Source organism: Podarcis melisellensis (assembly GCF_964234715.1).
Source record: "Podarcis melisellensis genome assembly, chromosome: 1".
NCBI lineage: Eukaryota > Metazoa > Chordata > Lepidosauria > Squamata > Lacertidae > Podarcis > Podarcis melisellensis.
The window spans coordinates 57,787,084-57,814,882 of record NC_138528.1 but is presented as its reverse complement, the minus strand read 5'-3'; the positions used below and the strand labels follow the sequence as shown (position 1 = coordinate 57,814,882).

At 42.6% G+C, this 27,799-nt stretch overlaps 2 protein-coding genes across 2 annotated transcripts; both read right to left on the bottom strand.

Moving 5' to 3' along the window:
• Nucleotides 1-3,981: 3,981 nt before the first annotated feature.
• Nucleotides 3,982-11,821, bottom strand: LTO1 (LTO1 maturation factor of ABCE1). Its single transcript, XM_081892267.1, has 5 exons — nucleotides 11,670-11,821; nucleotides 8,922-9,027; nucleotides 8,531-8,601; nucleotides 6,299-6,416; nucleotides 3,982-5,690 (listed from the first exon to the last, which is right to left on the bottom strand). Exons 1-5 carry the CDS (start codon nucleotides 11,726-11,728, stop codon nucleotides 5,622-5,624), a joined length of 423 nt encoding a protein of 140 aa, XP_081748393.1. The 5' UTR covers nucleotides 11,729-11,821; the 3' UTR covers nucleotides 3,982-5,621.
• Nucleotides 11,822-17,295: 5,474 nt separating this feature from the next.
• FGF19 (fibroblast growth factor 19) lies at nucleotides 17,296-25,803 on the bottom strand. The gene is made up of 3 exons (XM_081892120.1): nucleotides 24,796-25,803; nucleotides 24,193-24,296; nucleotides 17,296-17,954 (listed from the first exon to the last, which is right to left on the bottom strand). Exons 1-3 carry the CDS (start codon nucleotides 25,028-25,030, stop codon nucleotides 17,628-17,630), a joined length of 666 nt encoding a protein of 221 aa, XP_081748246.1. The 5' UTR covers nucleotides 25,031-25,803; the 3' UTR covers nucleotides 17,296-17,627.
• Between the last annotated feature and the right edge of the window lie 1,996 nt (nucleotides 25,804-27,799).

Sequence of the window (27,799 nt, the reverse complement as noted above, 5' to 3'; positions counted from 1 at the left end):
GCCCAGAGATCTCTTATGCTTATCTGATTTACCCCCACAGCCCTTTGAACTACAAGGAATGTACCCTCACAGTTTAAACTCCGGAATTCAGGAGGCAGGAATTGGCCTCAGAGAACAAATGCTCTTGGGGGAGGAATTCACTGAACTCAACCTCCAGATCTACTGGATTCTTTAAACTATGAGGGAGAATGTTCTCCATTCATTTAAACTTGGTTGGGGGAATTTTATTTGTGCCCTCCAGAGAGTGCTGGACTACAGCAGCCATCATCCCTGACCATTCTTCATTATTTGGGGTAAGCGCAGACTGTATGCAGCAACAAGACAAGCAGAGCACCCCTAAATGCAGGTAGTTAAATTTAATTAAAATGAAGCCAAAGTAAACCACAAATAATTCATTCAAGTATGAAGTGCTTTGTCAAGTGGCTTGACTTCCCTACAAGAATTAGCTGGTTCTGGATTAAATTAGGCTGCAAATTGCAGTTCTGTGGGCAATTTACCTAGGAATAAGATCCACTAAACATAGGACAAGGGTAGGTAACCTAAGGCCTGGGGGCCGGATGGGGCCCAATCACCTTCTCAATCCGGCCTGCAGACAGTCCAGGAATCATTGTGTTTTTACATGAGTAGAATGTATCCTTTTATTTAAAATGCATCTCTGAGTTATTTGTGAGGCATAGGAATTTGTTCATATTATTTTTCAAAATATAGTCCGGCCTCCCACATCGTCTGAGGGACAGTGGACTGGCCCACGGCTGAAAAAGGCTGCTGACCCCTGACATAGGAGGACTCACTTCTCAGTAAACATACATAGGACTATGCTGTTAGCGAACAAGTGAGCAGAATATTGCCACCCCTCATACATCCATATGCAAAAGGTCCAGAGCCATGGTTCCCAACGTGGGGCACACGCCCCACAGGAGGGCAATTTTTAAGGGGGGCAATTTGAGAATGAGTTGTAAACAGCTAATGGCCTTTTAGGCTTCCTCCACATGAATAGTTCACTTTTTGAAAAATAAGAATTATAAGTCGGAGGGGGGGCATCAGGATTTTAGAGATGCTGAGGTGGGGCATAGCCAAAAAAAAGAGGTTGGGAACCACTGGTCTAGAGGTTTATGTTAAAAGGGGACACAATGTTCTGCCCTAGACTCATTGTCAGGAGTGGTGGGTTAGAAGGCTTTTAAATGAAATAAATAGCTCACCCTTAGGTCCCACTGAACTCAATATGTGTAACTCACCCAAAAATTGTGATTTTATTCAATTTGGGGTGAGGTGTTGTTGTTTTTTGCAGCTACCATGGATGGTTATTTCCATAGATGTCGGCTGTGTGTTTTTAATGTTATAAACACTCTTGAGGGCAGGACTGAGCTACTTTGGCAGGATATAAGTGGTAAAAAAATATTAAATTTAATTAATGGTCCGTTTTAAGGAATGTGAGCAATGAAGCTGCACATGGGCAAAATTGCTTTAAGGTCCTATTATATTTGCACTCATGTAAACTATTGAAGTTATTTAACTTATAATACCGAAAATTACACCCCCCCCCCCTTATAGGCTGCAATCATATACACATATACCTGGGGAAAAGCTCCATTGACCTCAGTGGTTTATGGTAAATACACGGGGGTGGGAAACCTCAAGCCTAGGGGCTGAACGCAATCCTCCCAGACAGTGTCCCCTTCCGAGGTCCTGGAACTGTAACATTATCTTGCTTGCATGGATGGTGAGTGGCGTGTGTCCAGACACAGATGTATCCAGCCATAATCCCCAGAAGGCTGCCCATGAAGGAATGCAGCCCTTGGGCTGAAAATGCCCCCCCCCCTTCTGCCTAGGGTCACCCTTTACATATTAATGCATTTATTTACTAATATTTTTGTGATATTTGGTTTGACTGCTTTGCCAACTGTATAGACATACATCCCTGCAAGGAAAGTTCACATGGCATTCTAACTAATAGTCAAAAGGACCATCAAGCCAAGTGGCATTAACAACGTTTAAAGTCTTCTAAACCTCAAGCTATTCTGCTCTAACCATTTTTTAAATAATCAAATTAACTAATTGGCAGAATGGGTTGCAGACAAGGAAACATAAAAGGCAGCATGCTACTTAGGATCAAAGCACAAGGGTCATTTTTGTCTGTGTCAAACATGAGTGTAATATCTTGTACAAGGGAGACATTTTCTTATATATTTTAATGATCCAGGTTGTGTTACTCCTAAGTGTAGAGTCTTTGATATAATTAAATCTTCACCTTAAAAGCTGCCGCCTAGAAAGAGACATTCCACACTTGGCATGGTGTATATTTAATTTGGTAGTACCGAGAACAATAGGCGTAGACATAAAAGAGTTTATGGATCTTAGGTTTCAAAAACCTTGCAAACCGAGATTAATCTAATCTCCTTTGTGTAAACCAGATCCCATATAAAGGAATCAACACCTTTCCTAAGCTAGTCTGTAATATTAGGGGGCAGGTGGATTTGTTGCTAATTTACAACCATTCCTCCAAAGGTACACACTATACAGCTGGACAATAAGGAGGTCACCAAAGATTTTTACATACACAGTCATTGGCTCTTAACAAAAAATAATCTAATGTAAAAGTCTCAGTGACTAACTTCCGAAGCAGAGGAACTCAACAAATGTCTCTAGACAGAAATCCATATGCAAATTAACTCTTAATGGATAAATTGCACACGAATCATTTTGGAAATAACTTTAAAGTTACAAATAAACTGTGATCCTCGGATGAAGGGCAGTATATAAATTTAATAAATTTAAATCAATAAACGTGTCTCTAACAAGTGTCAATTTGTACCTTGTTATTTCCAAAATGGGTGTGTGCATTTATCAGTCCTACAACATAAATCAAACCATCAGATTTAATAAACTGATGATCTTCTTCTGGTATAGTGGTCCTGATTAGGTGGGGGAAGGAACTGCCAGAGGATCCCTTCTAAGCCCTCTCATGTTGGTGCTCCAACCTATAGTCCCTTCTCACCTGTTGAAGCAATAGAGATTTCTGTCAAGGAGGCAGAGAAGTCTCTGCAGTTGGCCATTTCTAGAAAAACAGATAGCTGCCATATATAATGCAAGGTATTTTAGCCAAGCATATTTTATAAAACTGAAAATTAAGTCTCCGGGCAACAAATAGCCTGTCTCTGTTACTGCACACATACATGCTTGGATTCAGAAATGTGCAACTGGAAAGTCACTCAGACAAAGGAACTTGTGTGTCTCTTCCTCCGCACATCAGTCAGTTGCACCAGCCAAAAATATTCTCATGTGGGGTTGGAGCATCTCCGAAGCGGCAAGGGTGAGGCATAGGAGGTTGCAGTTCTACTGATGTACATCTAGCTAGGTTGGGAAAGGGCAACATGTTGTTTGTGGGCTCTAAAGCCCATCAACTCTGAACACTGGCTAGATCCATGCCCTTGACTGCAAATCTGCAATATTATTTCACCCTCCTCAGCCATTATAATTAGGTAAATGTAAACACATGAACAAATGCTCTAGCTCCATTCCCCCATTGCCATTTTCATTGCTTTCCTACTCAGAGCTGGCAAGCCTTTGTAGCGGTGAACCTTTTGTACCTGTGGAGGATTCCCATGTGGTTTAGAACCCTAGAAAAATCAGGATTTTAAAACAGGTAGTGATGGGGGAGCCTCTGTGAATTGGAAAATTAAGACTGGTGATGGAGCGGGAAAAAGCAAACATGCTACCAGCCTACGACCTGGTTGCGTTAGCGAATTGTAACTTTTGAAGAGGGCTTATGTATACTGATTTTCTCAATTTTACTTAATATGGCATATAGCTAAATTACTTCTGGTCCCCTTGCTAGAGACTACTCCCCCTTCACTGTGTTCCCACATTAGTTTATTTTAGCTAATTTGTGTCCCCTCACAAAAATCCGACTAAATTAAGTGGGTTAATAAATTCTCATGAGTCTGCAGTTTAGATAGTGAACTGGACTGCCACAAGAGAGAATATGAAGAAAAAGGTTTTAATACAAAGAAAAGGATATTCCAAAATGACATCTAACACCAGACATGGAACACAATACAAAACAGGATGTGGATGTGACCATCTCATGCAGTACATTTGAGTTCCACAATCAGCATTACAAACAATCTTTTATTTCAGTATTTTATTTTCCCAAAGCAGTTTAAGCATACAACGTTCCATTCATTTTGGAGGTTAGGTTTTGAGGATTACATGTCTATATATGAAAAAAGGATCTCTTGAAAAATTATCAACCGCCTTTGGAATTTCCAGTGAAACACAAAAGCAGATTTACATCTTTATTTTCTAGACGATATATTTACTTTTCCCACTAGGTGGCCCTAAACTAGCGGCTTGCTTACGGAGATCTATTTGGTAGCTTAAACAGAAAGGATCCTTGCATGGATGCAGCACATGTATATAGAGCAAGATAACAGGGGGAAACCAGAGCTATGGGTCAGCTTCTTCTTTGCCCTGTCCCCAGCAAACATGCATGGGTTTTGTTGTTGTTGTTGTTTCGGGGGGGAATCACACCTAAACTGAGTTGGGGGGGGGAATCACACCTAAACTGAGTTAGTTATTACATAATCATGTTCATAGGCACCAGGAATATCACCCCCTCCATTTAAAAAGTGAATATTCCAAGTGCAGAGATGCTGAGATTAAAAATGGGTAGGGCAGAAAGTGACAACACTGTCAGTGGGAATCCCAAAAACTGCAAGGAAACACTGGCTTTTGAAAGCAAACCATCCAACTTCCCTTAACTGCTGGTCTCATGTTGTCAAGTAATGTGGCAACAAAGAACAGAGTGAAGAAATAGATTTTCCTAGCCAGAGCCGAGAGTTAAACTGGTACTTACTTTACTTACCCTTAACTGCAACCAGTTAAGGACACAGGTAGGAGGAAAAGGGATACACTGGGCCAATTTGTTCCCTTCCCAAATGGATCCTTTAAAAAGCTTAAAGAACCGCAGCCAGGGCAGGGGTGTGTGTACTGGCCCACAAAGGCACTTGAAATGTTCTGCAAAGGCTCCCACTTCTGTTTCCTTATTTTGATGAGAGTCTAATTGTATTTTCTAGAAAATGTATTAAAGCCAGGCTAAGTCATTTCCACATCTCAGTACTGAAGATATTTCTTATCTCAGTGAGTGAGATATTTCAAAGGAAAAGTGGTGTTTTGGAATGAAACATTCTTTGAGGGCTAGCAGGTCAGATATCTATTAAAAAGTATGCTTTCATCTGTGAACTATATCACTATAGTAATATCAGCTGAGACTGCACAGCATGCGGGGGACGGGGACACAACTACATATATGGATAACATCTGTTTTACAGATTAGGTTGCTGCATTTCTTGCACTAATATAGTGCAATATATCTTTACACACATTGCCAGGAAAATGTCAGGTTTACAAATGAAATTTTGAAAGTGTTTACAGGACCCAGATCAAAGTATCTGAAGTCATTTCAAAGTTACCTACTCAATAAAATGACACCAGGATATTAACAAGCCACTGTGTTGTAGTCCAATTTCCAATATTAATTTCTAGCCTCATTTTCTCCACTCAAGATTTCACCACTTCTTTAGTAGCCTGATGGAAGTTCTTTTCTCCATTTGTGGTCCTTTTCAGAATGTAAGTGCAGATCCTTCAGCACCAAGTCTAACACTAGAAGGAATATGCAGCAATGAACGAACCTAAAATGAAAAACAGAAATTGTAAGCAATGGTTTTTATAGTTATATTATGCATTATCCTCAAGTGATATACATTATTAGTCACACTCAGAACAGATCCATTAAAGCCAATGAACCTAAGCTTACTTAGTATGATTTAGTTGGATATTACCCGTTAGTTAAGTTACATTGGGTGACATCTTACTCAGTGCTTTCCCCCCCTAGAAAAATAGGTGCCGGTACTCACCATGTTGTTACGGTAAGGGCCACATTTTTTAACAGCAACAAAAGATGTGCCAGTACTGCGTGCCCCCTGACAAAAAGCACTAATTTTACTGTGTCCGTACGCTTCAGGAATGGCTTTTTGCACATGCAGTGGGACTTTCCTCTCTTTCCCTCTGAACTACAGCACCCTGCACACCTCCAAAATCTGTTCCATATTCTCCAAAGCAGATTTTGGGAGACATGGGAAGGTATGGAGGGGGGTGGGAAACAGGGGGGCGGGTCTGCTCATGCAACACTGGATATCAGCTATGATGATTACATTATTATTCCATGGGAATAGCATACAATTTGAATACAGCTGAAATGAATACTCCTTTTATTCCAACACTAAAATCAGTTTCTAACCTGTTTAAACCGTCCTCTGATTTTCTCCAGGTCTTCCTGAAGTTTTTCATAGGCTGGATCCTCACAAGGAAATGTCCGAATCATCTCTATTAATGACTCTAGAGCTTTTATCTTTTTACTGAAAAAAATAAGACCATTTTATTTTACAAACAGTATTTAATAATTTGATGTTTTGAAAGGCAGACTTTGGTCACACAATCCCTTCAAATGTATTCTGCTACTGTTATTCATTTCAGCATCATACCACCAAGATGGACAACTCACAAAAAGCAAAGCTATGTTCACAAATATCTACCACTGAGATGTGGGACCCACTTTGACAATGGCCCCTTATGCCTTGGCATCAATAATACCTGGAAAGGCAAATCACGCAAGTCAGGACTGTGATACCCAGACTAGCACTGCCTCTTTCTGAGGGATTGCAACAGAGGAGCCTTGCCATTTGACCAATCCACAGAATTTCTTTTTGCCCCCCTTATTAGACCAGCATGAGATGCAGCCATGCTACCCTAGAATTATACATAGTAATTCATTTGAAAACCTGTTTTTCTGAAATATCTTCAAAACACATATAGACAGTAGAACACTTTGGACATTCAAATCGAATGTGGGAAGAGAGTACCCTTCCTCACCTCCAGTGCAATGCTTGCAAATATGTCTGCATTTCCATTTTGTCTTTTTTGCACAGGATCTTGGCTGAAGTCAGAAAAAGCCCTCCTGCTTTGTGCTCACAACATGGTGCCCATGAGCGCACAAGCATACACGGCAGCCTTCCCTAGCATTCATAGGGTCTCCTCTCCACTGAAAATAGGTTTGAAGTAAGCATTCTACTGTAGCCAACAGAATAGGTAAGAGAGTTCATTTTCTCCAGTTTGCATATGGACATTCAGTAACTAAAAAAGATGCTTGAACAAATGGAATTTGAACAAAGATGTTCCACACCCGTATCTTCTATCTGTATGCGGAACAACACTAGCTCAGAAATTTTTTTCATATACATCTTAAAGAATTCATGTAAACACAGGTTTTCAGCATGCTTAGTGAGGGCAATTCAGCAACAAATGCAGCAGAACAAATGACACAGGTTAGGGCCACAAGTTACATCATGTATGCTGTGCATTGCACAAAAAATACTACATTTCAGTTGTTTTTCAGAGTACTAACTAGCAATGCAATCAAAACTTTTAAATAAACATCCCTATTTAGCAATCTGGCACTTGCTGGGTCAGAGAGGCATCCATTTGCCAGGCAGTGAGCCCAGAAATGCTTGTCTATATATATAAAAAACCCTGATATCCTACACATGACCTCATCTCTTAATGTCTAGCAGTGGATTCCTGCCAGTTAACAGTCACCTCTGTATCTGAAGGAGGAATGGAAACTGCATCCACATGATATTTAGTGGTGGTCATTGCCAAAACACTTAAAAATACGGAGGTAATCCAGCCAGACCAGCATGAAAGCATGTTATAAAGAGGTGGTAGAGAGAGGAGAGACACATGGTTTAACTTACATCCCTTTGTTTCAGAAGGTAAAAACATCTGTACTGCCCAGGGAAAGTCAACCGAATACCATGCTTGAGCATTGCTAAATTTGGAAAGCCAGAATCATGTTTTCTGAATCCTGATATAGATGTAATGTTGCTGAACACAAATAAAATGGTACAATGTACGATACTGTGCTAAGAGTTATTGGTATGATATGATATTATAGGTGTCACATAATACTCGCTCCACATTTGTCAAAACCCAGTCACTTAGTGTGGTAGCATCTACACTTTGGAACTGTATTATTTTTGGTGCCAGCTAAAAATGTTCCTGTTTACTCAAGCCTACCCAGTTGCTTAGAAAAGCTGATGTGAATTTTAAACCGTTTTAGTATTTTAACTTCTTGTATGTTTTAATATATTGTAATTTCCCCCTCACTTTATGGTTCTATCTTTTTGTAAAATGTTTTGAGGGTGTGTTTTTTTACACAACCAAGCAGTGTATAAATTTCATGAAATAAAATTAATAGATATTTGATGCTTAAATCCTGGTCACTCTTAGTGACCAGCGCTGCTACCTCCCCAGTTATTTTATTGTTGGTGTTATGGTCTTCTGGCGTTACATTCTCTCTCTTCCTTCTACTGTGATATTATCTGCTCTCTCGCTCGCTCTCTTTCTCTTTTTAATCTGAAGGAAACAAAGAGAACCAATACATGATATGCTGGCTTTATTTTTTAAAACCTACCTGTTTTTCTCATCAGAGCCTTTATGAAGCAATTTCTGCCATGTCATTGCAAAACCAAGATATGATCCAATCTACAAATTTGGAAAGAGATCATTTAATTTTCCTTGTTATGCCAATTATGTCTTTTTCATTTAAGAAAATCTCAGATATGTATTTAACGGAACTTACATCCATGTAAACATACTTAAGAATGAAGCCTAAACGAACCTGTTTGAATCTAGGATTGTTACTACAATATGAATTTTGCATGGAACTTGGATATGTCCAGTAACAGAACAGCAGAAACAGTGATGCTCACTTTATAGATGAATATACATTCAGGCCCCAAGAAACACAGATTGTCATGTTGCTTCTTTTGATCAAAATGCTCATTTTATTTTTTAACACATACTTCTAAACCAATCTTTGCACCTTGTTGTATGCCATATTGCCTTCCTTCAAGGAGTCCAGCACGTGTTCCTTCGGCATATCCTTCCTGATAGCCTTCACCATGAAATCTGAAATGAAAGAGCCGTTAGGCTGAAGCAGCGAAAGAGTGCTTGCACCTTGGAGGCTAACAGCCCTATCCTATGCATGTTAACTTCAAAAGGAGTCCCACTGAGTGTCAACCGGCTTTAATGGGATTAACTATGTGCAGTTGATTTCTTCAAGTATGATCAAATTTCACTACATCATCTTAGTGCTACATACTTTTTATTGGGTAGCATAGGCAAATAAGAAAATAAAGTTATACAGTTAAGTAAAGCCATCTAGCTATATGGGTGTCGTCCCCCCCCCCCCCAAGTAAGAACTCATTGTCTTTGTCCATGGAGTTTTCTTGGCAGGGATACTGGAGTGGCTTGCCAGTTTCTACTCCAGGTGGATCACGTTTGGTCAACTCTCCACTATGATCTGTCCATCTTGGGTGGCCCTGCACTGCATAGCTCATAGCTTCTCTGAGTTATTCAAGCCCCTTCGCCATGGCAACGCTCACTGGAAGGACAGATCTTGAAGCTGAGGCTCCAATACTTTGGCCACCTCATGAGAAGAGAAGACTCCCTGGAAAAGACCCTGATGTTGGGAAAGATTGAGGGCACTAGGAGAAGGGGACGACAGAGGACAAGATGGTTGGACAGTGTTCTCGAAGCTACAAACGTGAGTTTGACCAAGCTGTGGGAGGCAGTGGAAGACAGGAGTGTCTGGGATGCTCTGGTCCTTGGGGTCACGAAGAGTCGGACACAACTAAACAACAAGAAGAACTCATATTCTGTTGTATTCATAAAACCTAAGGACAGGACAGAACTTCTGGAAAAAGAGCTTCAAGGCGATCCAGCAGCAAGCCATACTTTTAGAAAGTCATCTTAAGCTTCTTTGAAGCTGTTCCCCCAGCAAGCAAATTATATTGCAACTGAATTCCCTTAGTTTAAGTCAAGTATTTATTTTAGGTGGTGTTGAGTCTATGGTAATGCATAGGCTCTTTACTAATTTCCCACACTTTGAAAGTACTTGTCCATGGGAAGAGGTGGTTGAAGTTATACCATGCTATGTTCTAAAGCTGTTAGATGCTCTTTAGGCGACAGGGTTGCACTTTTAGCCCAAATAGATTCAGGTCACACAAAAAGTGTTCAAGCTACCAAGGTTGTAAATGGTTTTATAGATTTAAATTTTCTAAGTTGTAAGGCAGATAAACTGGTATGGCAGATATGAGCCTGTGAGTACTGGAAGACCAGCCTTACAGGTCTTTTCCCATCTGGCCTGACAGAGCAGGGCCCTGACTCTGCAAAAAGCTGCAAAAGATGAGGCTGCGGAACAGACTCTTGGGCTGGAGTATTATTTAGGGGCGGGGTCTTTGTTGCTGCTGCTGTTATTTGTTTGGGGAGTATCTCTACTTTTAGATCTTATGATTTATGTGGAAATTGTTTCAATCTGGTTGTGTACTTTTTAATGTGTTTTATATGTATCATTTACTTACTTTTGCTATGTTTGCATTTACATAATTGGTTTCATGCTGTAAGCCGCCTTGAGCATTGTTTTAACTTTAGAATGGCAGCATATAAATAAAGTGATGACGATGAGCCAGAATATATGCATTACAATTTTATTGATATATGGTCATACAGTGAAACTTGACTGACTAGCCTAGTGCTCTTAACGCTAGTGAATATGAACATACTTTGTAAAAGCTACTATTCTCATTAGGGTTCCAGGGGAAGCAAATACAACATTAAAGTGAAAAGAAATAATACAATCACACAGAACTGCCCTTCTAATGCAGGTCACATTTACTCTTATTTTACAGACTAGAGAATGGAGGAAAAGTAAAAACTGGCCAGGCCTACCCATGAGCTTGGAGCACTCTCTCTCTCTCTGTGTGTGTGTGTGTGAGAGAGAGAGAGAGAGAGAACCACCGCCACCCGATTCTCTGTGCAATCTCATATTTTTAACAGTGACACAACAGGCAGAAATCTAGCATATTAAACTTTCCTCTCGTATTGCATCTCTGGGAGGATGAGAAACTGTATTTCTAACACACAGGTGTTAAAATGACAGCAGCCACAGGGGGCATAATATAAGTTTATGACATTCTATACTCTCTCATATAGTAACACTAGACTTCGTGGGCAGCCAAGGAAGCTGAATGTTGGAAGTTTCAGGAAGGGCAAAAGAAAGCACCTCCTCAAACCACGGAACTCGCTCCCAGAAGGCAGCGATGGCACCCAACGCGGACGGCTTCCAAAGAGGACTAGACAAATGGATGGGAGGAGAGAGGGCTGTCGATGGACGCAGCTGCGAGACAGCAATGCTTCCGAAGACCAGTTGCTGGAAACCACTGCAGGGGAGTTTGGATGCTGCTTGGCCGCTGCGAGAACAGGATGCTGGGCGAGATGGACCGAAGGCCTCATCCAGAAGGGCTCTTTTTATGGGGCCGAGTTTGGGCCCAGATCTCTCAAGGCGAAAGCAGCAGCCTCAGCACCGGGTTCATCCCGCTCCCCGAGGGGCCTATAAAGCCACAAGCCTCATCAAGGAGTCCAACGGGCCCCAGGAAGCGGGAGGCCCCAGGGACGCCGCGCCTCTCTGCCCGCTGCGGAGGCGAAGGAAGCGGGCAAAGCTCCCCGCGAAGAACGCCCAAGGCAGACCCGGGAACACAACCCGGCCCTACCTCGCCTCCGCCATGATGATGGTATCGAAGGCGTCCGACCCGCCCGCGTCAGCCTCCATGGCCTACGACAGATCCTGCCTCACCGGCTCCCAACCACCGACTGGTTCTTTCACCGTGCAGTGACGTAAGGGGGCAACGGACGGCAAGCCGGCGGGGCCAAACGCGATCGCCCTCGTCGCGCATGCTCCAAAGATGGAGATGGATTGGAGGAGGGGGGACTCGGGCTTTCCCTCGTGACGTCACATGCCGACTGGATGGAGCGTCGCCCTCATGGTGTAGTTTGGGGCCGTTTTCCTCAAGCGCCGCGTTTCTTTGCTCCTTCCCAGGTCAGCCGCTAGAGGGCGCCGGTATTCTTTGCGAAAACGCCTCGTCTCTTTAGAGAAGCTGAATCTGAGCCTTTGACTGCTGTTTATCACGAGGATAAGGGCTTCCCCTTTCGGTGTGACGCGTCGAGCGTTTTCACACGTGACGCGCAAGGAAGGAGGCAAACTTTCTGCTTTACGGAGTTCTTTTTCTCTGATATATAATATGAGACATTGCAATTTAATTATCGTACTGCTTGAGTTTATTGAGAACTATCCGACACATTTTTATTTTTAGAAATCACATATGTTGCATTTGGTTTAATTGAGTTTTGCACAAATTCCCCTTTCTAAACAAAACAACAAAAACCGCAAGCCTCTTCTCATCTGTGGTTGGTTAAAATTTTGTGCTACCAATATTCATGCATGTATTTGCTCTTTCAAAAATGGCACAAAATGCGAAAACAAATTGCGGCATTTTGAACTGCATTGGTGTCTTTTATTGTGTTCTACTACCCTGGCAGGGTTGCTGTGGTTAGAGTATAATACTTTGGAAGCATATGAGAGTGATGGATTAGAAATATTCTATAGTGAAATGTATGAGTTCTTTTTCTTTTCTTGGCTGGTTAAAAATTGACAAAGATTATGGACAATTTTTGAGCAGTTTTCCAAGTACTGAGAGACCCAGACATGGTCATTCAAGTGCAGCGCTGAGACATCCATCTAATCTTCCCTGCTGAAACAACAGAGCAATTCCATCCAAAGTTATCAGTCAAAATTTCCTTCTGTAAACAGTCATTTCAGCTGCTAAAACACATTGTTTATGGGGAAACTGGGAGAACTAGTAACTTTCACAGGGTGACACTGAGCAAAGAGCAAGGTCCAATTTAGTTGATTCTCTTGCAGCCTCCTACCTAGATGCAAGCAACACGTACCAAGAAGTACAAGATACTGGCTTTGATGCCTGAATGGGAAAGTGTTAATTAACAATTTTTTTTGCAAACAAACTTACAAACTATATTTGCATAAGAAAAAACAATCAAAATGAAATGGTTGGTATTCATTGAGCATTGGGAAAGGGCCATAGGTCAGTACTACAGCATCTGTCTTGCACGCAGAATGCCCCAGGTAGAGTTGGGAATGTTCTCTGTCTGAAATTCCAGAAAGCCGTTGCCAATCAGTGTAGACAGCAAGATGGACCTAACTCTGTATAAAGCCATTTTCTATGTTGCCCCAAGGAAACCATGCTCATGTGGCACATACAGTGGTACCTCGGGTTAAGAACTTAATTTGTTCTTAAGCTGAAACTGTTCTTAACCTGAGGTACCACTTTAGCTAATGGGGCCTCCCACTGCCGCCACATGATTTCTGTTCTCATCCTGAAACAAAGTTATTAACCCAAGGTCCTATTTCTGGGTTAGCAGAGTCTGTAACCTGAAGCGTCTGTAACCCGAGGTACCACTGTACATTCCATCTGTTGTGATTTATGGTGATTTCCAACTTATCATCTATTGTATTTCTGTGTTTCTGTTTACAATCATTATTACAGTTTGTTGTTTGTATCTTTGAATACTTGCAGTCACTCCCTCTAAATCAAGTGTCAACAGGATTGGAGGCAAGTGGAAGGTGAGAGATGTGGAGAGGGTTATTGGCTTGTTCTTGTTTTTCATGTATTTTGTGTTTTTTCATCTTGTACTTTTATGTTGTGAAGTGCCCTGAGATCTGCAGATGAAGGGCAATATACAAATTTAATAAATGATAACAATATGATGATAACATGCTTGAGGTTTGCGGAAATACAATTATTTTTTTAAAAAATAATCCTGAGAAAAGCCCTCTGAGGACTGAGATTGCTCAGTAGTCACAGAACATTTAGTAGCAATGGAGGGTGGGGAAGAATAAAATATAAGGGATGGGCGATGGAATTCCCTGCTTAAGAAGGACCAGGCTGCTTGGAACGCTCAGTGGGGAGGATTCCCGTTAGGAGGTGAGGAACTACTGCAACATTTTGTTGCTGAACTCACTATGACGAACATGCATCAATAAGATAGGCTTGTTCATTTCCACAGAACTTAAAAGGTAAAGGGACCCCTGACCTTTAGGTCCAGTCATAACCGACTCTGGGGTTGCGGCGCTCATCTCGCTTTATTGGACGAGGGAGCCGGCGTACAGCTTTTGGGTCATGCGGCCAGCATAACTAAGCTCCTTCTGGAGAACCAGAGCAGCACATGGAAATGCTGTTTACCTTCCCGCCGGAGCGGTACCTATTTATCTACTTGCACTTTGACGTGCTTTCGAACTGCTAGGTTGGCAGGAGCAAGGACTGAGCAATGGGAGCTCACCCCGTCGTGGGGATTTGAACTGCCGACCTTCTGATCGGCAAGTCCTAGGCTCTGCGGTTTAACCCACAGTGCCACCCGCATCCCTCCACAGAGCTTAGGCGCCTGTAAAAGCAGCTGTTGTGTTGGCAGCTATGTAGCCTATTCCTGCCCTTGCTTTAGCTGCTGCAGTGCAAATGGGCAAAACAGCAACAAAAATTGTAATCCTATGCATGTCTACTCAGAGGTAAGCCTCCTAGTGTTCAATGGATGTGGATGGGAGACTTTCTGGTAATGATACCACCTTGGTTTCTATGATGGAAGAAGTGTGGGATAGAAATGTAAATAAATAATACTAACTTTTGGTATAGAATAAAAAGGACAGCTATTTTCCTGAGAACTGGGGTAGTTAAAAAGAGTCAGACTGTCTGTTTAAAGGAATCAATTATTTGATTAAGGCAGGCATAGGCAAACTCGGCCCCCCAGATGTTTTGAGACTACAATTCCCATCATCCCTGACCACTGATCCTGTTAGCTAGAGATGATGGGAATTGTAGTCCCAAAACGTCTGGAGAGCCAAGTTTGCCTATGCCTGGATTAAGGAAATGTAGACTCCCTATATATTATATCTAGGGTCTCAGGAAGACACAGCTAGTGCATTTTTCTAGTACATCAAAGGAAGTTAAGTGATGAGTGTTGCTCAAGGACAGAAAGAAACTTCTCTTCTGCTGCAAAATTCCTTACTGGTAAGGAGAATTTTTCTCCGTGTTGTATTGCACAAGTGACTGATCCATTGTGGATGCTCCTGGCTACCTTTGAAATGCAGTCAGGTGACAGTGAGTTAAACTGACTAGACTGATCTGGTATGATGTTAATCTATAGCTGCATTCCTACCTACACAGACACACACACACACACACACACTGCACACCTGCTTGGCAGCTTAGTCTATGAAGTCAATAGAATCTATTACTAAGCTTTCCCTGATATGTTACCACAGGAACATATAGGTGTGTGTTTTTTTTTATCTCCTCTAACTGGAATGCACAGAACATTGTAAGAATCTCTGTTTTCATTTGCAAACAACCAAGCTTCTATCTCAAAGGCTGCAACAATAGCCTTGAAACAATAGCAATATCAGACAGAGAAATCTGAGAAACTGGATAGGGGAGAGATACCACAGAATCCCAGTAATGAAGGGGTATGTTTTCAGAGTGCTGCATAGTTCTTTAGCCTCTCCTGAGCACTGCCAGGAGCAAACTTAGCAAATATGCACCCTTTTGATTAATGCACCCAGGACACAAATTTCAGGGTTGATTTTTTTCTTGATGCCACATATAAACAATCTGAGTGACACCAGTACAGCCAACAGACAACTGAACTTTTCGTTCTAATTGGTTTTTATTAAAAATGTTACATGCTCAAGCTACGGATTTTACACTCACAAACATTTTTACATTTCATTTCTGCTCACCCTTATAAAAATTACAAAGCTTTGCTACCTTTGGCCCAGACTGTTTTTTGTTTTAAAAAAAGACACTGTTGGAGTACATAAATAGAAATTTAAGTATAAATATGGTAACAAAATAAATGGATGTATGTGTTTAATAAATTAATCATAAATATTGTGTTGACAAGGAAGTGCTACATCAGGAAAATAATTATTTACAGAGCCATGCTACTATATACATACAAAACCCTTTGGGAAAGAATGTTATCCCATAGTAAGCTAGTTATTCACTAGAGGAAAATCTAACGGTAGTAAAAACTGTTATTTACAACAACAAAAAAATCCATGAAATAATACTCACAATTATATTTTTTTAAAATTTCATCATGTTAGTTTACAGAGATTTAAAATAACTGAATTATACCCAAAGCATCTCTTACAAGTCATAGATGGGATTTATCCATTAGGTCAAGGTGTGGAACCTCAGGGTGAGGATTTGGATTTGGCCCTCCGTGCCCCTCAGTCTGGCCCTTGCCACTCGCCTTAGGCCACGCCTTCTCTCCCTTGGGCACATCTCTCACAGAACTTGCTTCACCCACTGAGTGTTTTCGTCTGGTTGGAATGTGAGCTATGATGATATCTGCCTGCCTGATCATCACAAATCCTTAGTACTAACCTAATCAAATTTAGCCAGCCAGCAGATAGATGATACAAAAAAGGAACCTATCAGGGTTTGGTTTTGTTTTTTGCTGAAGTAGCATGAAAGTATTTTAGTTACATAAAATTCTGGGTGAGGCAAAATCAGCCTCTGGTTATAGAATTGGTTACCTGTTCAATTGTTTTTACTCACTCCAGAGATTGTAGCCTTATCATACTTTTGCTCTTTCAACAAATAGCGTTTTGGAATTGTGCACGTGTTCTGCCTGATGAAGAACCCTGTGTAAGCTGAAGGTTGGCCTACTCTTTTGGCAACCATCATTCAGGTACTCTGAACTTCAGTTCACTAAACACTCAAAGGGGCAGCACAGCAAAGAGGTTGCTAGTTTCACCCCATTACCATTCTGGTCACTCTCTACAAGTTAGAGGGCAAATGTCCGAAGTGGGGAGCCTCAATTACTGATGGAAAACACCCGCTGTGTGCTTGAGAACCCTGGAAAACCATGGTTCTAAAATGGGAGGGGGAGCCTCCATGAGCACAGCAGACTCCCCACCAGATTCATGGATGGTAACTGGGATGGTGTCAGGGGACAGAGCTAGCATGCATAGTGTTCCCGTATGTTTAGTCAACTCCATAAAAAAAAACCTGAAGAGGCTTGCTAGAACACAACTGCTTGTTAGTTTCATTTGTCCCATTCCCTGTGGTTCATGTGACCTCCTGTAGGGATCAAATATCCAAGGACAGAAATTGCATTTCAATAGCTAATCTTCTGAAAACCAGTAACAGAGGTTTGTGAAAAGATTGTGTGTTAAGTGTTGTCAGTGGTTACTTGTTTAGCTTCCTTTAACTGGCTGCTCCTCTTTAATTTCTGACACTGATGTGTTTAAGGGTCTTGAATGAATCACATTTGTTACATCTGTCATCAGGCCTCAGAGGTGAAGGAAGGAAGGAAGCAAGCAGTTAAGCAAAATATTCACGATCTTATCCCTCCAAGCATCCTCCAAGGCAGAAGAAATACCTGCACGCTATGCATTTTTGACATTCCTGAATTAAATGGCATATTTTTGACGAAAGCTTTCTAAATACCGTGCCTGTGTGTCTGTAAGTCTTCATGCCATTTGACAAGAAAGGGTAGTGCCGCATCTGAACGTAGCCATGTGTGAAATATCACTGCTAGAAATAATATCCTGCTGGTAATGCTTTTGTTTATGAAGCACAACTCACTTGTTCTCATTTCCCAAAACTAAGGCTTTTCACGGATACATCTGAGGTGATGCCAAAGGGATCCATGCTGTCAGTTTCAAGAGGGGGACTGAAAACTCCGGATTGCAAATGCTGCCCAGTGTCGCCGTAATCTCCAAAATCGGTTGACTCCACCGGCACAGTGTTGATCATTGGCAAGAAATGAGACAGTGGAAAGTCTTTCCCTTTATTTTGTTGCCTTTGCCTGGCAGTACTTAAGGACACCAAGACTCCATATTTCTTGGACTTGTAGATGTTGTAGCCATCGGGGCGCATCTCCTCTTCAAAGGAGCAATCCTCTGTAGAATAACTGAGCTGAGAGGAAGTGAAAAATATTACACATTGGCTTTATACTTTTTTTTGCACTCTTAAATGGCATATGATGCAACAGTGTTTAGCCAAATCACCTGTCTTATGAAATAATCTATTCAGTGTGCTCTACGTGGGGCTACCTTTGAAGGTGACCCGGAAACTACAACTAATCCAGAATGTGGCAGCTACACTGGTGACCAGGAGTGGCCACCGGGACCATATAACACCGGTCTTGAAAGACCTACATTGGCTCCCAGTAAGTTTCCGAGCACAATTCAAAGTGTTGGTGTTGACCTTTAAAGCCCTAAATGGCCTCGGCCCAGTATACCCGAGGGAGTGTCTCCACCTCCATCGTTCTGCCCGGACACTGAGGTCCAGCACCGAGGGCCTTCTGGTGGTTCCCTCATTGCGAGAAATGAGGTTACAGGGAACCAGACAGAGGGCCTTCTCGGTAGTGGTGCCCGCCCTGTGGAACGCCCTCCCACCAGATGTCAAAGAGATAAACAACTACCTAACATTTAGAAGACAACTGAAGGCAGCCCTGTTCAGGGGAGTTTTTAATGGGCAAGGTACAAACAAATTATTATTATTATTATTATTATTATTATTATTATTATTATTTGGGAACCATTCTTCCACAGAGCTAAATTTGATACAGACTAGTGCAGGAAGATACAAGGAGTCATTTATAACCCAAACATGGAGAATGGAAGTGCTCCATGGAGTTATGAATAGGTGTGGTTCTGCTTTTATAGAGTTATGCAGTAAGATTCAATTTGATTTCTCATACTCTGCTAACTGGTTGTAAAGCAAGAACTGTTTTGAAGCCACAATGGCCCATCACAGCAACCCACAGTTCCTAGCTTGTTTTCGCTATGTAAATATAGCAAAAGCATTGCAGCTCAATGTGCACTTGAACCAAAGTTTACTGGAGTTCATGAGACACCACAGGCTACCAGAAGCTAAAGGCAAATAATAGGGGAAAGGTTCATGGTAAAACAGATTGCTGCATAGTTAAAGCAACTGTCATACATGTCTTGATTCTGATGAGGTTGCTGAACAGGCTGCCATTGCCCAGTCCTGACTGGATAACCTAAGTTGTGTCAACCTATCCCAACTATGCCCTATCAAGTTTGTGGTGTTAGACTCTAGGGGGATTTCTGTGTTTTATTGGAGTCCTAGGTGTCCTCTTCCATTTACCAGAACTTGATTTGCCTCTTTATATACTAGGGCAATGAAGCAATTGGCAATGAGTTGACAACTAGAACACAAATGGAGAAAGATCTAACATGGGTTTGCCGAACACAGACTAAACGCTATTTTGAGACCATCTCCATGATTATAGTGATAGCAGAGCACTTTCATCTCCATCGCCATTGCATCAGCACAGCGGTATCCAGACAACATTTTTCAGGGTGCCCCTTCCGGTATTATGTGAGAGAACCATTGATATTTTAAAATATAAAATTTAAATGATAAGCATTTTTAAACAGTGTGCACACAGTCCCTGCAATGTGGCCAGCATTTAAAAATTAGACATGAACCATGTTTAGGAAGCTAACTTAATTGAAAAAATCCCTTTGACTTGGACAAAATGAGGATTTGTATTTTATAATGCCACAGAGTAAGACTTGGTTATGTAGTGTTAACATATATTCTGAGTATTGGAACCAAAAAATGTGCTAGCTAACACAGAAAGATTAGCACATAATAAAAGAAAAACAAACAAAAAACAAAACAGGATGGTGATTTTAGTCTGTTCCAGGTTCTCTGTGTCACTGCTGTTTTTCTTAAAACTCTGGTACTATTCTGGTTCGGTCATTAGAGGTGACTGAACTCTCTGTCAACTCAGAAGTATCGCTGATTGCGTCTGGGGCTTCGATGATAAGAGAAATGGTGTTCGTGCATGAACTCTTTACCTGCCAAGTCCCTGTGTCATACTTTCCCCCCTACACGTGTAACATATTATGCTGACAATCATCATTAAGAAGTAGAAGAGGCTAGAGCAGAATTCTCTTAATGACTAAATAGGCTTAAAGTGCAGCACTTCAGATGTGGACTGGGCTATCAGGCATGTGGAAAAACATGTTTTTGGTTTTTGTCTAGATTAGGGAAACATCTTGAGATGTGAGGCTGCTACCATGCAAGTCACTTACGGTAACTGCCTTTAACTGTTGAGTTATTTCATTAATTTTCACACAGTCACAATGCAGAACAAAATTCAGTATGGCAATAACAGTTTGACTTGCAAGGCAGTCCTCAGGCATGTTTACAAAGAAATGAATTATAAAGTGTTCAGAGGGGCTTATTTTCAAGTGGAGCCTTACTTTTTGTAATGTGAATGATACAGATCTATACAGAAACTATACAGTAGTACCTCAGTTTTCGAACGTCTCTGTTGATGAACATTTCAATTTTTGAACGCCATAAACCTGGATGTAAATGCTTCCATTTTCAAATGCACCTCAGAAGTCGAATGGCTTCCGCTGAGGTACCATTGTATTTTTCTCAATTTTCTCTATTAAATTTGCAGGCCCCCCTTTGCACCTTGGTTTTCAGATGTTTTGGAACTCAAACGGTCTTCCAGAACGGATTACATTTGAAAACTGAGGTAACACTGTAGTTTAAAAAGTAATGTTAGTTCTTAACCAAGAGGCGGTTTACAACAAGTTCTGTCACTATTTACAGACAGCAGCTTGAATGAGACCAAACTTAAAACCCGTTATTTATATCTGTGTTTACTGTTGAAAAATAACATTGGGGCATGTAAGATATGCACGTTAGAGAGTTATGAATGGGGATGGAGATACTAGTATATCCCAAGGTCCCTGTTAAATTTCTATATCATCATCTGCTGGAAGACCACATAAACAGCACTTTGAAAGCATGATTGGACTAGATAGTACTTGTGGTCCCTTCCAACTCTACAATTTGTTGATTAGCTAAGCTCAAGTGAAAATAGCAGCACTGCCCAATATGCATTTGCATTTCAATGCACTGATTTCAATAGGGCACCACCATCTATAAGTGTGATTTGAGCTGTTGTGCTGGTAAGCAGTTATATGATTACTGGGCTGGAAAGGGACCTTGGGGTCATCCAATCCAGCCCTCCTCAGTGCAAGATCTGTAACTGCAGGATGTAATGGTGACACCCATGACCAATGACTCTTTCGTCTCTGCTTAATACCCTCCAGTGAAGAAGAGACCACCACTCCCCGAGGCAGCCTGTTTTGCTGTCTTAACGTCTCAGGCCATTAGGAAGTCTCTCCTAATGTGTAGCAGAAATCTGCTTCCTTGCAATTTCCACCCATTATTTTTAATCCTTCCCTCTTGAGCAACAGAAAACAAGTCTGCTCCATTGTCTGACACCACTTCAGATATTTGAAGAGAGCTCTCATATCTCCCCTTAATAGTCTCTTCTCTAGGCTAAACATACACAGCACTTTCATGCCTTACTCATGGGACTTGATGTCCAGACCCCTCACTATCCTGGTTAGATTAGGCTGATTGACCTACTTAAAACTGACTCAACATCAATAAAACCGCAGCAATCCACCTCACAACAAATCTGGTTTCCTACAGAGCAGAGTGCCATATATTCTTAAATTAGTCTTCTTATGAAGTTAACTAAATAAGAATGACACATATCAGACTTTGAGATCTGATGCTGGTTATCTAGGGTGATTTTTCAGCAGCATCTCAGTTCTCAGATATACAAGGGTAGGAAAGAATACATTATCCTCCAAGTAGGTTATGTAGGCTTTTCAAACCGAATGGGGATTAGAGCTCTGTGGACTTTAGTGATATAGGCTGCAATTCAAGCCTGTTCCCTCCTAGTGGCGGCACTGAGCAGTCACCCTATCCTCAGCCCTGCTGCACACAGTAGCGGAGGCAGAAGCTGAGGGACAGGAAGATCACTGTGCCAGCTTGAAGTTGCTCATGGAGCAACATGGCCCAGTGCCGTCATGCTACAGCAGTGAGACTGGCTCAGGGTTCAATGAATCATGGGGTGGCTCAGTCCTGCTTGAAGGAATCCCCTCCCCCAGTGGCACTCCTGCCCACATGCCTGGTAGAAGGCTGACTTAGACAGGAGAGCTCAGAGAAGGAACATTTCCACCGCTGCCACCCAGCGCAAGAGGGGGTTGGGTTGCTCTGTTATCTGTTATCCTGGGCACATACACACCTTGGAGTAAGCCCCATGGGGATTTTCTTCTGAGAAAATATGCCCAGGATTGCACTGTTAGAGACATTAAAACTAAAGGTATCGTAATTGATTTTTGGAAATCTAGGCTTCAATCCTCAATGGGAATTACTTTGGGCTAGATGTGTGTAGCTTTTGGCATGCAGTCCGTGCTCCACTGAAGGCCATGGCAGGACTGCAACTTCTGTCCTTAGCTCATGCCCTCATCTAAACACAGAAACGCTGTGTATCAACTGAATGAAAAAGGGTTGTGTAGAAGAGCTTAAGAATGCCCCATTACAATTGTAGCAGAGAGCCTGTAGATCTGGTGGAGGCAAATCAGGCAGCCCCCTGTCCATCTCAGCCAGCCCCCCTTTGCCTGCCTTTGTACTTTGAACTGGTCCAGAGGGTGACCTTGGCTTTCGGTTTCTCCTTCTTAGTCGCTCTGTTGCCCTTTTAGGACTTGGCAGGGAAGAGGATGAGGACAAACCTAGAATTAGTTCTACCTGGCATTAGCTCTGCATCTGCCTATTATCAGTCTCCCTGCCTTCTGCCCAACAAGTCTCTGTGGGCATTGCATCAGCTACCACTGTGTAGACCAGCTTTTCCCCAACCTGATGCCTCTCCAGATGTTTTGGAATAGCTGCGCTGGCTAGGGCAGGTGGAAGTTGTAGTCCAAAGTGTCTGGAAGTCACCAGGCTGGGGGAAGACAGCTGTAGACACTATAGACAAACTTTTGAGTCCATCACAGATTCCCTCAACGTCAGTTAAGAAAGCAACAAAAGGTGCCGATTTCCTTCACCAATAGCTAGATTTCTACAAAACCACACCTAGATTTCGGGAGCTGGGGGTGGGAAGGAATGCATTTGCTCTTAAAAGGAGCAATCTTTGGCAGATTATCTGCAGAATAACCTGAAGAGCAAGAAGATTTTGTGCTAATTTAGTAATTCCATGCAATAAATATTTGGCATATATCCCAGTCCAATTGGAGAAATTTAAGCCCATGATTAACTGTCCCATCAAATTCACTGGAATTTATAAGTCCTTAACTTTGACCAAATCACGCCAAGTTATTTCACACCAAGATTGAATAATGCCTTTTCTAGCTTTAAATATCGGGAATCATGTGTTGGTGCAAAAAGTTACACCTTCACATACATGATCCTAATCAAAAACAGGATAAAAAGAGTAAGAAATTGGAGCCGGAACAAATGTTATGTAATAAAGATCTCAGGGTGCAAACACCTTCCGTAATGTTATGGGTGTGATGTGCTAGTTGTATTTTGACATGGGAAGCCCTGCTCAAATCTCTGTTTAGTCGGGCAGGCTTACTGGGTGGCCTTGGGTACATCCTTATCTCTCAGCCTCACCTACCTTAAGGGTTGCTGTGAGGACAGAATGAGATAAAGATCAACCATCCAGCCTGGAGCCCCTTTAAATAGTTCAGAAAAGAAATCTAAACAAATCGTAAATCTTAGTAGTCAAAATTCTGGAATGCTGCTGGTTCTGCCACTATTCATAGAGAAAAAAATACACAGAGTAAGTGCAAAGAAGAAGCTATTCCTCCATTTCCTCTTTTGTTCAGCTCAAAGTTTTTTGTTATTACCTTAATGGTTATTTTATGACCATGCTACCTTAATCCTATCCAGCGTGGACTCTTTCCTTTGCCTGAACCTTATCACCAGAGAGACTGGAGTTCCCAAATTACCTCGTGATTGGATTTTAAAAATTCTTTCTGTTGCCTAAGCACAGAGCCCAGAGCTTAAATAATAATAATAATAATAATAATAATAATAATAATAATAATAATAATAATAATAATAATAATAATAATAGGTTTCCTTTCAAACCCGTTTAAGATCGCGGCGCGGCGTGTTTAGATTGCTTTGTTGTGTGGGAGTAAAATAAATTTGGCCAGGCTGCTATTGTTTTGTCTGGCCCGGGAGCGCGGGATACAAATCGCCAGGAGCCGTTGTGGGGGCGAATGCATGCATGCAAAACCCTCCCCCCCCGGGGGGTTCTCGGCGTGCCTAGGTCTAGGGCCCCCCCTCCGCAACTTACAAGCCCGCGCAGCCTTCCCTCCGCTTCCATGCAGAGGTAGCGAGAGCTTTCCACGCCCTTGATCGCCACGGTACGAACGGACACAGCTCGGATCTCCAGCAAACCTGCGCAGCGAAACAAAACGCAGCGTTAGTACACGGTGAGGTGGAGACGGGAAAGTTGGCTCTGCGGGAAACAACCTCTCCCTCTCTAGCGCGCGCGGCTCTGCAAGCCCGTCGGTGTTTTAGATCCCTGTCCCAACCTGCACTCACCTATTCCCCCCCCCCAGATGCACATCAAGGACCCGCACATTGGCATAGCCAGGATTTTATGGGGGGGGGCAGGATACCCACCTGTCACCATCCGCTGTCCGGCTCTGTCTAGCAGATTCGGAATGAAATATCTCAATAGCAATTGTTTTAAATTCTTTTCTTTTGTCCCCAAGTACTCAGAAAAAACGTGTCAAAATCTTTCTACTTTTATTTTTTTAACATTTATTTAAGTATTTATTACTTGATCTAGCGGGGGTCAGCTGCCCCCCCGCCCCCGCCCATGGCTCAGGAACCGAAGAAGAGAAGTGGCCCTGCAAAATTGCGCGGCGCTTTGGCGAGTCCGGTTACTTACTATGCAGATTCTGGGCGCTGGCGCCGTCCACTCGGCCGTCGCTGTTGATCCTCAAGAAATAGCTGAAGGAGCTGTGTCTGCCGGCGGTGTAGAGGTGCCTCAATCTTATGGCCTCTCCCCAGCCATAGTTGACATGTGGTCCAGCATCGGTGAGGGGCAGGGACCGGGCGAGCGTGACCAAGCAAAGCCCCACCAGAGCCAGGAGCGCGCCAGCTTTGCGCAAAGCCGGCCACATCTTTCGCCAAGGAGAGGAGTTCCACCGCAGCGCAAACGCAGGCAGAGGCGCAAAGGTTCCCGCGGAGAAGAAGAAGACCGAGGTGGCCAAAAAAGACAGGGCGGGGTGGTGGTGAAGCTCAGGGCTTTGGGAGCGACTTGCTTCAGGAGCGATTGCAGGAGAGGCAAAGCCAATCCGTGGCCTTTTATAGGTCTCCTTATCAGCCCAATCGATAAGGCTAATTCCAATATAGACACTGCTCCATCGCAGGACTAGGGCCAATACCCGCCCCGCTGGATCGATAAGGATTACATCACAAGCCCCGGGACACCCCTTCGGGTTGCATTTCTCCCGCGCGCTTTATTTTATTGCCAAAGCAATTCGCTGACCGCTCTTCCAGCGTGGCTTTAAAAAACGCGCACGGCGAGCAAAGTTTTCGGAAGACTAGCAAGCGTGCTTCCAAAGCTAGGATCAGAGGGAGGAGAAACGGGTGCGTGGGGAAGCGAGAAAGAAAACTTTGAAAAGCCGAGTGCACCAGGAGGCGCGAAGAATAGGAAGAGCGAGGAAATCAATGGAGAAATGGAAGTGAGAGGGGAGATCAAAGGCAGCAGAATTCACCCGAGACGTTCCAAATTCTTCCCGGGAGGAGGGTTTGGGTGGGGGGCGTTGACCCTCCCTCCCCCCTCAATCTGTTCGCTTTCCCCAAAACATATTCCCACGACCCACTCCTTGCAAAAATGCAAGCAATTTCATATGTGTTGAGAAAGGGCTGCTTTGAATTTCGCCCCCTTTATGGACGAGAACCCCAGTGCCTTTTTTTAAAATACCCCTTCCCCGTGCTGCTAAGGCAACAGCAGATCACCCTTTCCCCATTGGCATCTCTGGAAGTGGCGTGAGCGAGGCTGGCCCGGTCGCTCATTGTATCCCGCCAGAGACCACAGAGCTTGAAAAAAGGCCGGCTGGAGAAAGTCTAAATCTCAATGGAATTTACTAATGACCCGGAAAATCGCCCACTTAGGGGGCGGGGAGGTTGCCTCGCCTTTGTTCCACAAGGTGGCCAGAAGCGCGTTGGCTGATGCAACGCCTCCCAAGATTGCAAAGCAAGGGAATCCCTACATGCAGCCTGGCCCCCTCCTCATCTCCGTGCTCTCCTCAGGGGTGAAGGAAAGAGCAAGCAGCACGTATTTGTATAGATGTCTAACCTCCTTCCTTCCTTTTCTTCCTTTCTTTATTGCATTCATATCCCACCTTTCCTCAAAGGACCCCTCTCCCCCTCCCAATTTACAACAACCCTATGTGGTAGGCTAGGCCCAACTAGTGACTGACCCAAAGTCACTCTCAGTGAGCATCATGGCTGAGGAGAGACTTGAACTGTGGCCCTCCAGGTCCAACGCTACCCTGCTTTAAAGAAATATTTTCATTAATATGCTTTTTATTAATATACTGTAAATCATAACATAACACCACATATCTATCTAGTTTATATTGTTATTAATATTATTTTTTACGTATCTCTCTTAAAGCATTTCCAAACTGCTTAATATTTAAAAATCTCTAAGCTGTATACAAAAAAATACAGCATTAAAGACTTTTTAAAAAAAGTTTAATAAAAACAGAGTTGCAACATAAAAACCAGCAAAACAGTATTCTAAAAAGAGATAAAACTGGGAATTCAGTAATAAAACAGTTAAAAAGTTTGCAGTGTAAACAAGAGCAATCAGAGAATCTCATGGCACCTTAAAAGATGAACACATTGTTTTAATGGGCTCAAGCCCTCTTCATGGGATATGGGTGAAGTGCAATGGTAGTTGGCAGGTAAATTAATAAAGGAGAAATGGGGAGGTGGGAGCTGGAAGGTAATGAGATGCAATTTTGAAGTGCGATAAAGATCTGGCAAAGTGGTTTGAGTATGTGGAAAGCATATGCCATTATAAATTTGTTAGTCTTGAAGGTACCACAAGAGGTACCACAATTATTTTTTTGCCATTGAGTAGCACACTCTGGATGTACAGTGGTATCTCGGGTTACAGGCGCTTCAGGTTACAGACACTTCAGGTTACAGACTCCGCTAACCCAGAAATAGGACCTCAGGTTAAGAACTTTGCTTCAGGGTGAGAACTGAAATCGTGTGGCGACAGCAGGAGGCCCCATTAGCTAAAGTGGTACCTCAGGTTAAGAACAGTTTCAGGTTAAGAATGGACCTCCAGAATGAATGAAGTTCTTAACCCGAGGTACCACTTTATATAGAATGTGTGCTTACATAAATGTATATGCATATGGTACAAGCATACACAGTGATGTGTGTGTAAAACTGTTTTGTAAAAGTTACACAGTGAACCTCTGGGTGGCACTCCAAGGCCACTAGGCAAGGACTTCTCAGACCATCTTTGGTTAACTTAGCATTCCACCCATTCCCAAAGTTCCTAGGCTGGACTGTCAAAACAGAGGTGGAAGCGCTGATTAGCTTTGTCTTTTTCCTAGTTGGATTTCCTGCTCTTGGAGCCACACAGTTGTTGGCCTTCCAGGTATCATGGGGCCAACTCCCTTGTCCTGACAAAGGATAGTGCAGGTCATTTCCTAATGATGTACATTCAGGAGACTTTCTTCAAAGCCTCTACTGTCACCTTTCACTCAGTGCTAAAGTTCTTTACCTGGGAGTAAACCCCAAGAGGAAGTCCATGGATTTCAGTCGGCCTGCTCTGAGGATGAATTCCTTGGAACACAGCTCTCTGTTCACTAATGAGTTCTCTTGATTTCAGTGGGACTTACTTCCTAACAATTATGCTGCAA

What these genes read in the sequence shown, in the direction of transcription:
- LTO1 (XM_081892267.1), bottom strand. Translation starts at nt 11,728, where the DNA reads ATGGAGGCTGACGCGGGCGGGTCGGACGCCTTCGATACCATCATCATG. An exon ending in ATCATCATGGCGGAGGCGAG is followed by an intron (nt 9,028 to 11,669) that starts GTAGGGCCGGGT and finishes CTTTCATTTCAG; the next exon opens with ATTTCATGGTGAAGGCTATC. An exon ending in TCAGAGGACGGTTTAAACAG is followed by an intron (nt 5,691 to 6,298) that starts GTTAGAAACTGA and finishes TTTTCATTTTAG; the next exon opens with GTTCGTTCATTGCTGCATAT.
- FGF19 (XM_081892120.1), bottom strand. Translation starts at nt 25,030, where the DNA reads ATGTGGCCGGCTTTGCGCAAAGCTGGCGCGCTCCTGGCTCTGGTGGGG. An exon ending in CAGCGCCCAGAATCTGCATA is followed by an intron (nt 24,297 to 24,795) that starts GTAAGTAACCGG and finishes TTCGCTGCGCAG; the next exon opens with GTTTGCTGGAGATCCGAGCT. An exon ending in AGGGAAGGCTGCGCGGGCTT is followed by an intron (nt 17,955 to 24,192) that starts GTAAGTTGCGGA and finishes ACTTCCTCTCAG; the next exon opens with CTCAGTTATTCTACAGAGGA.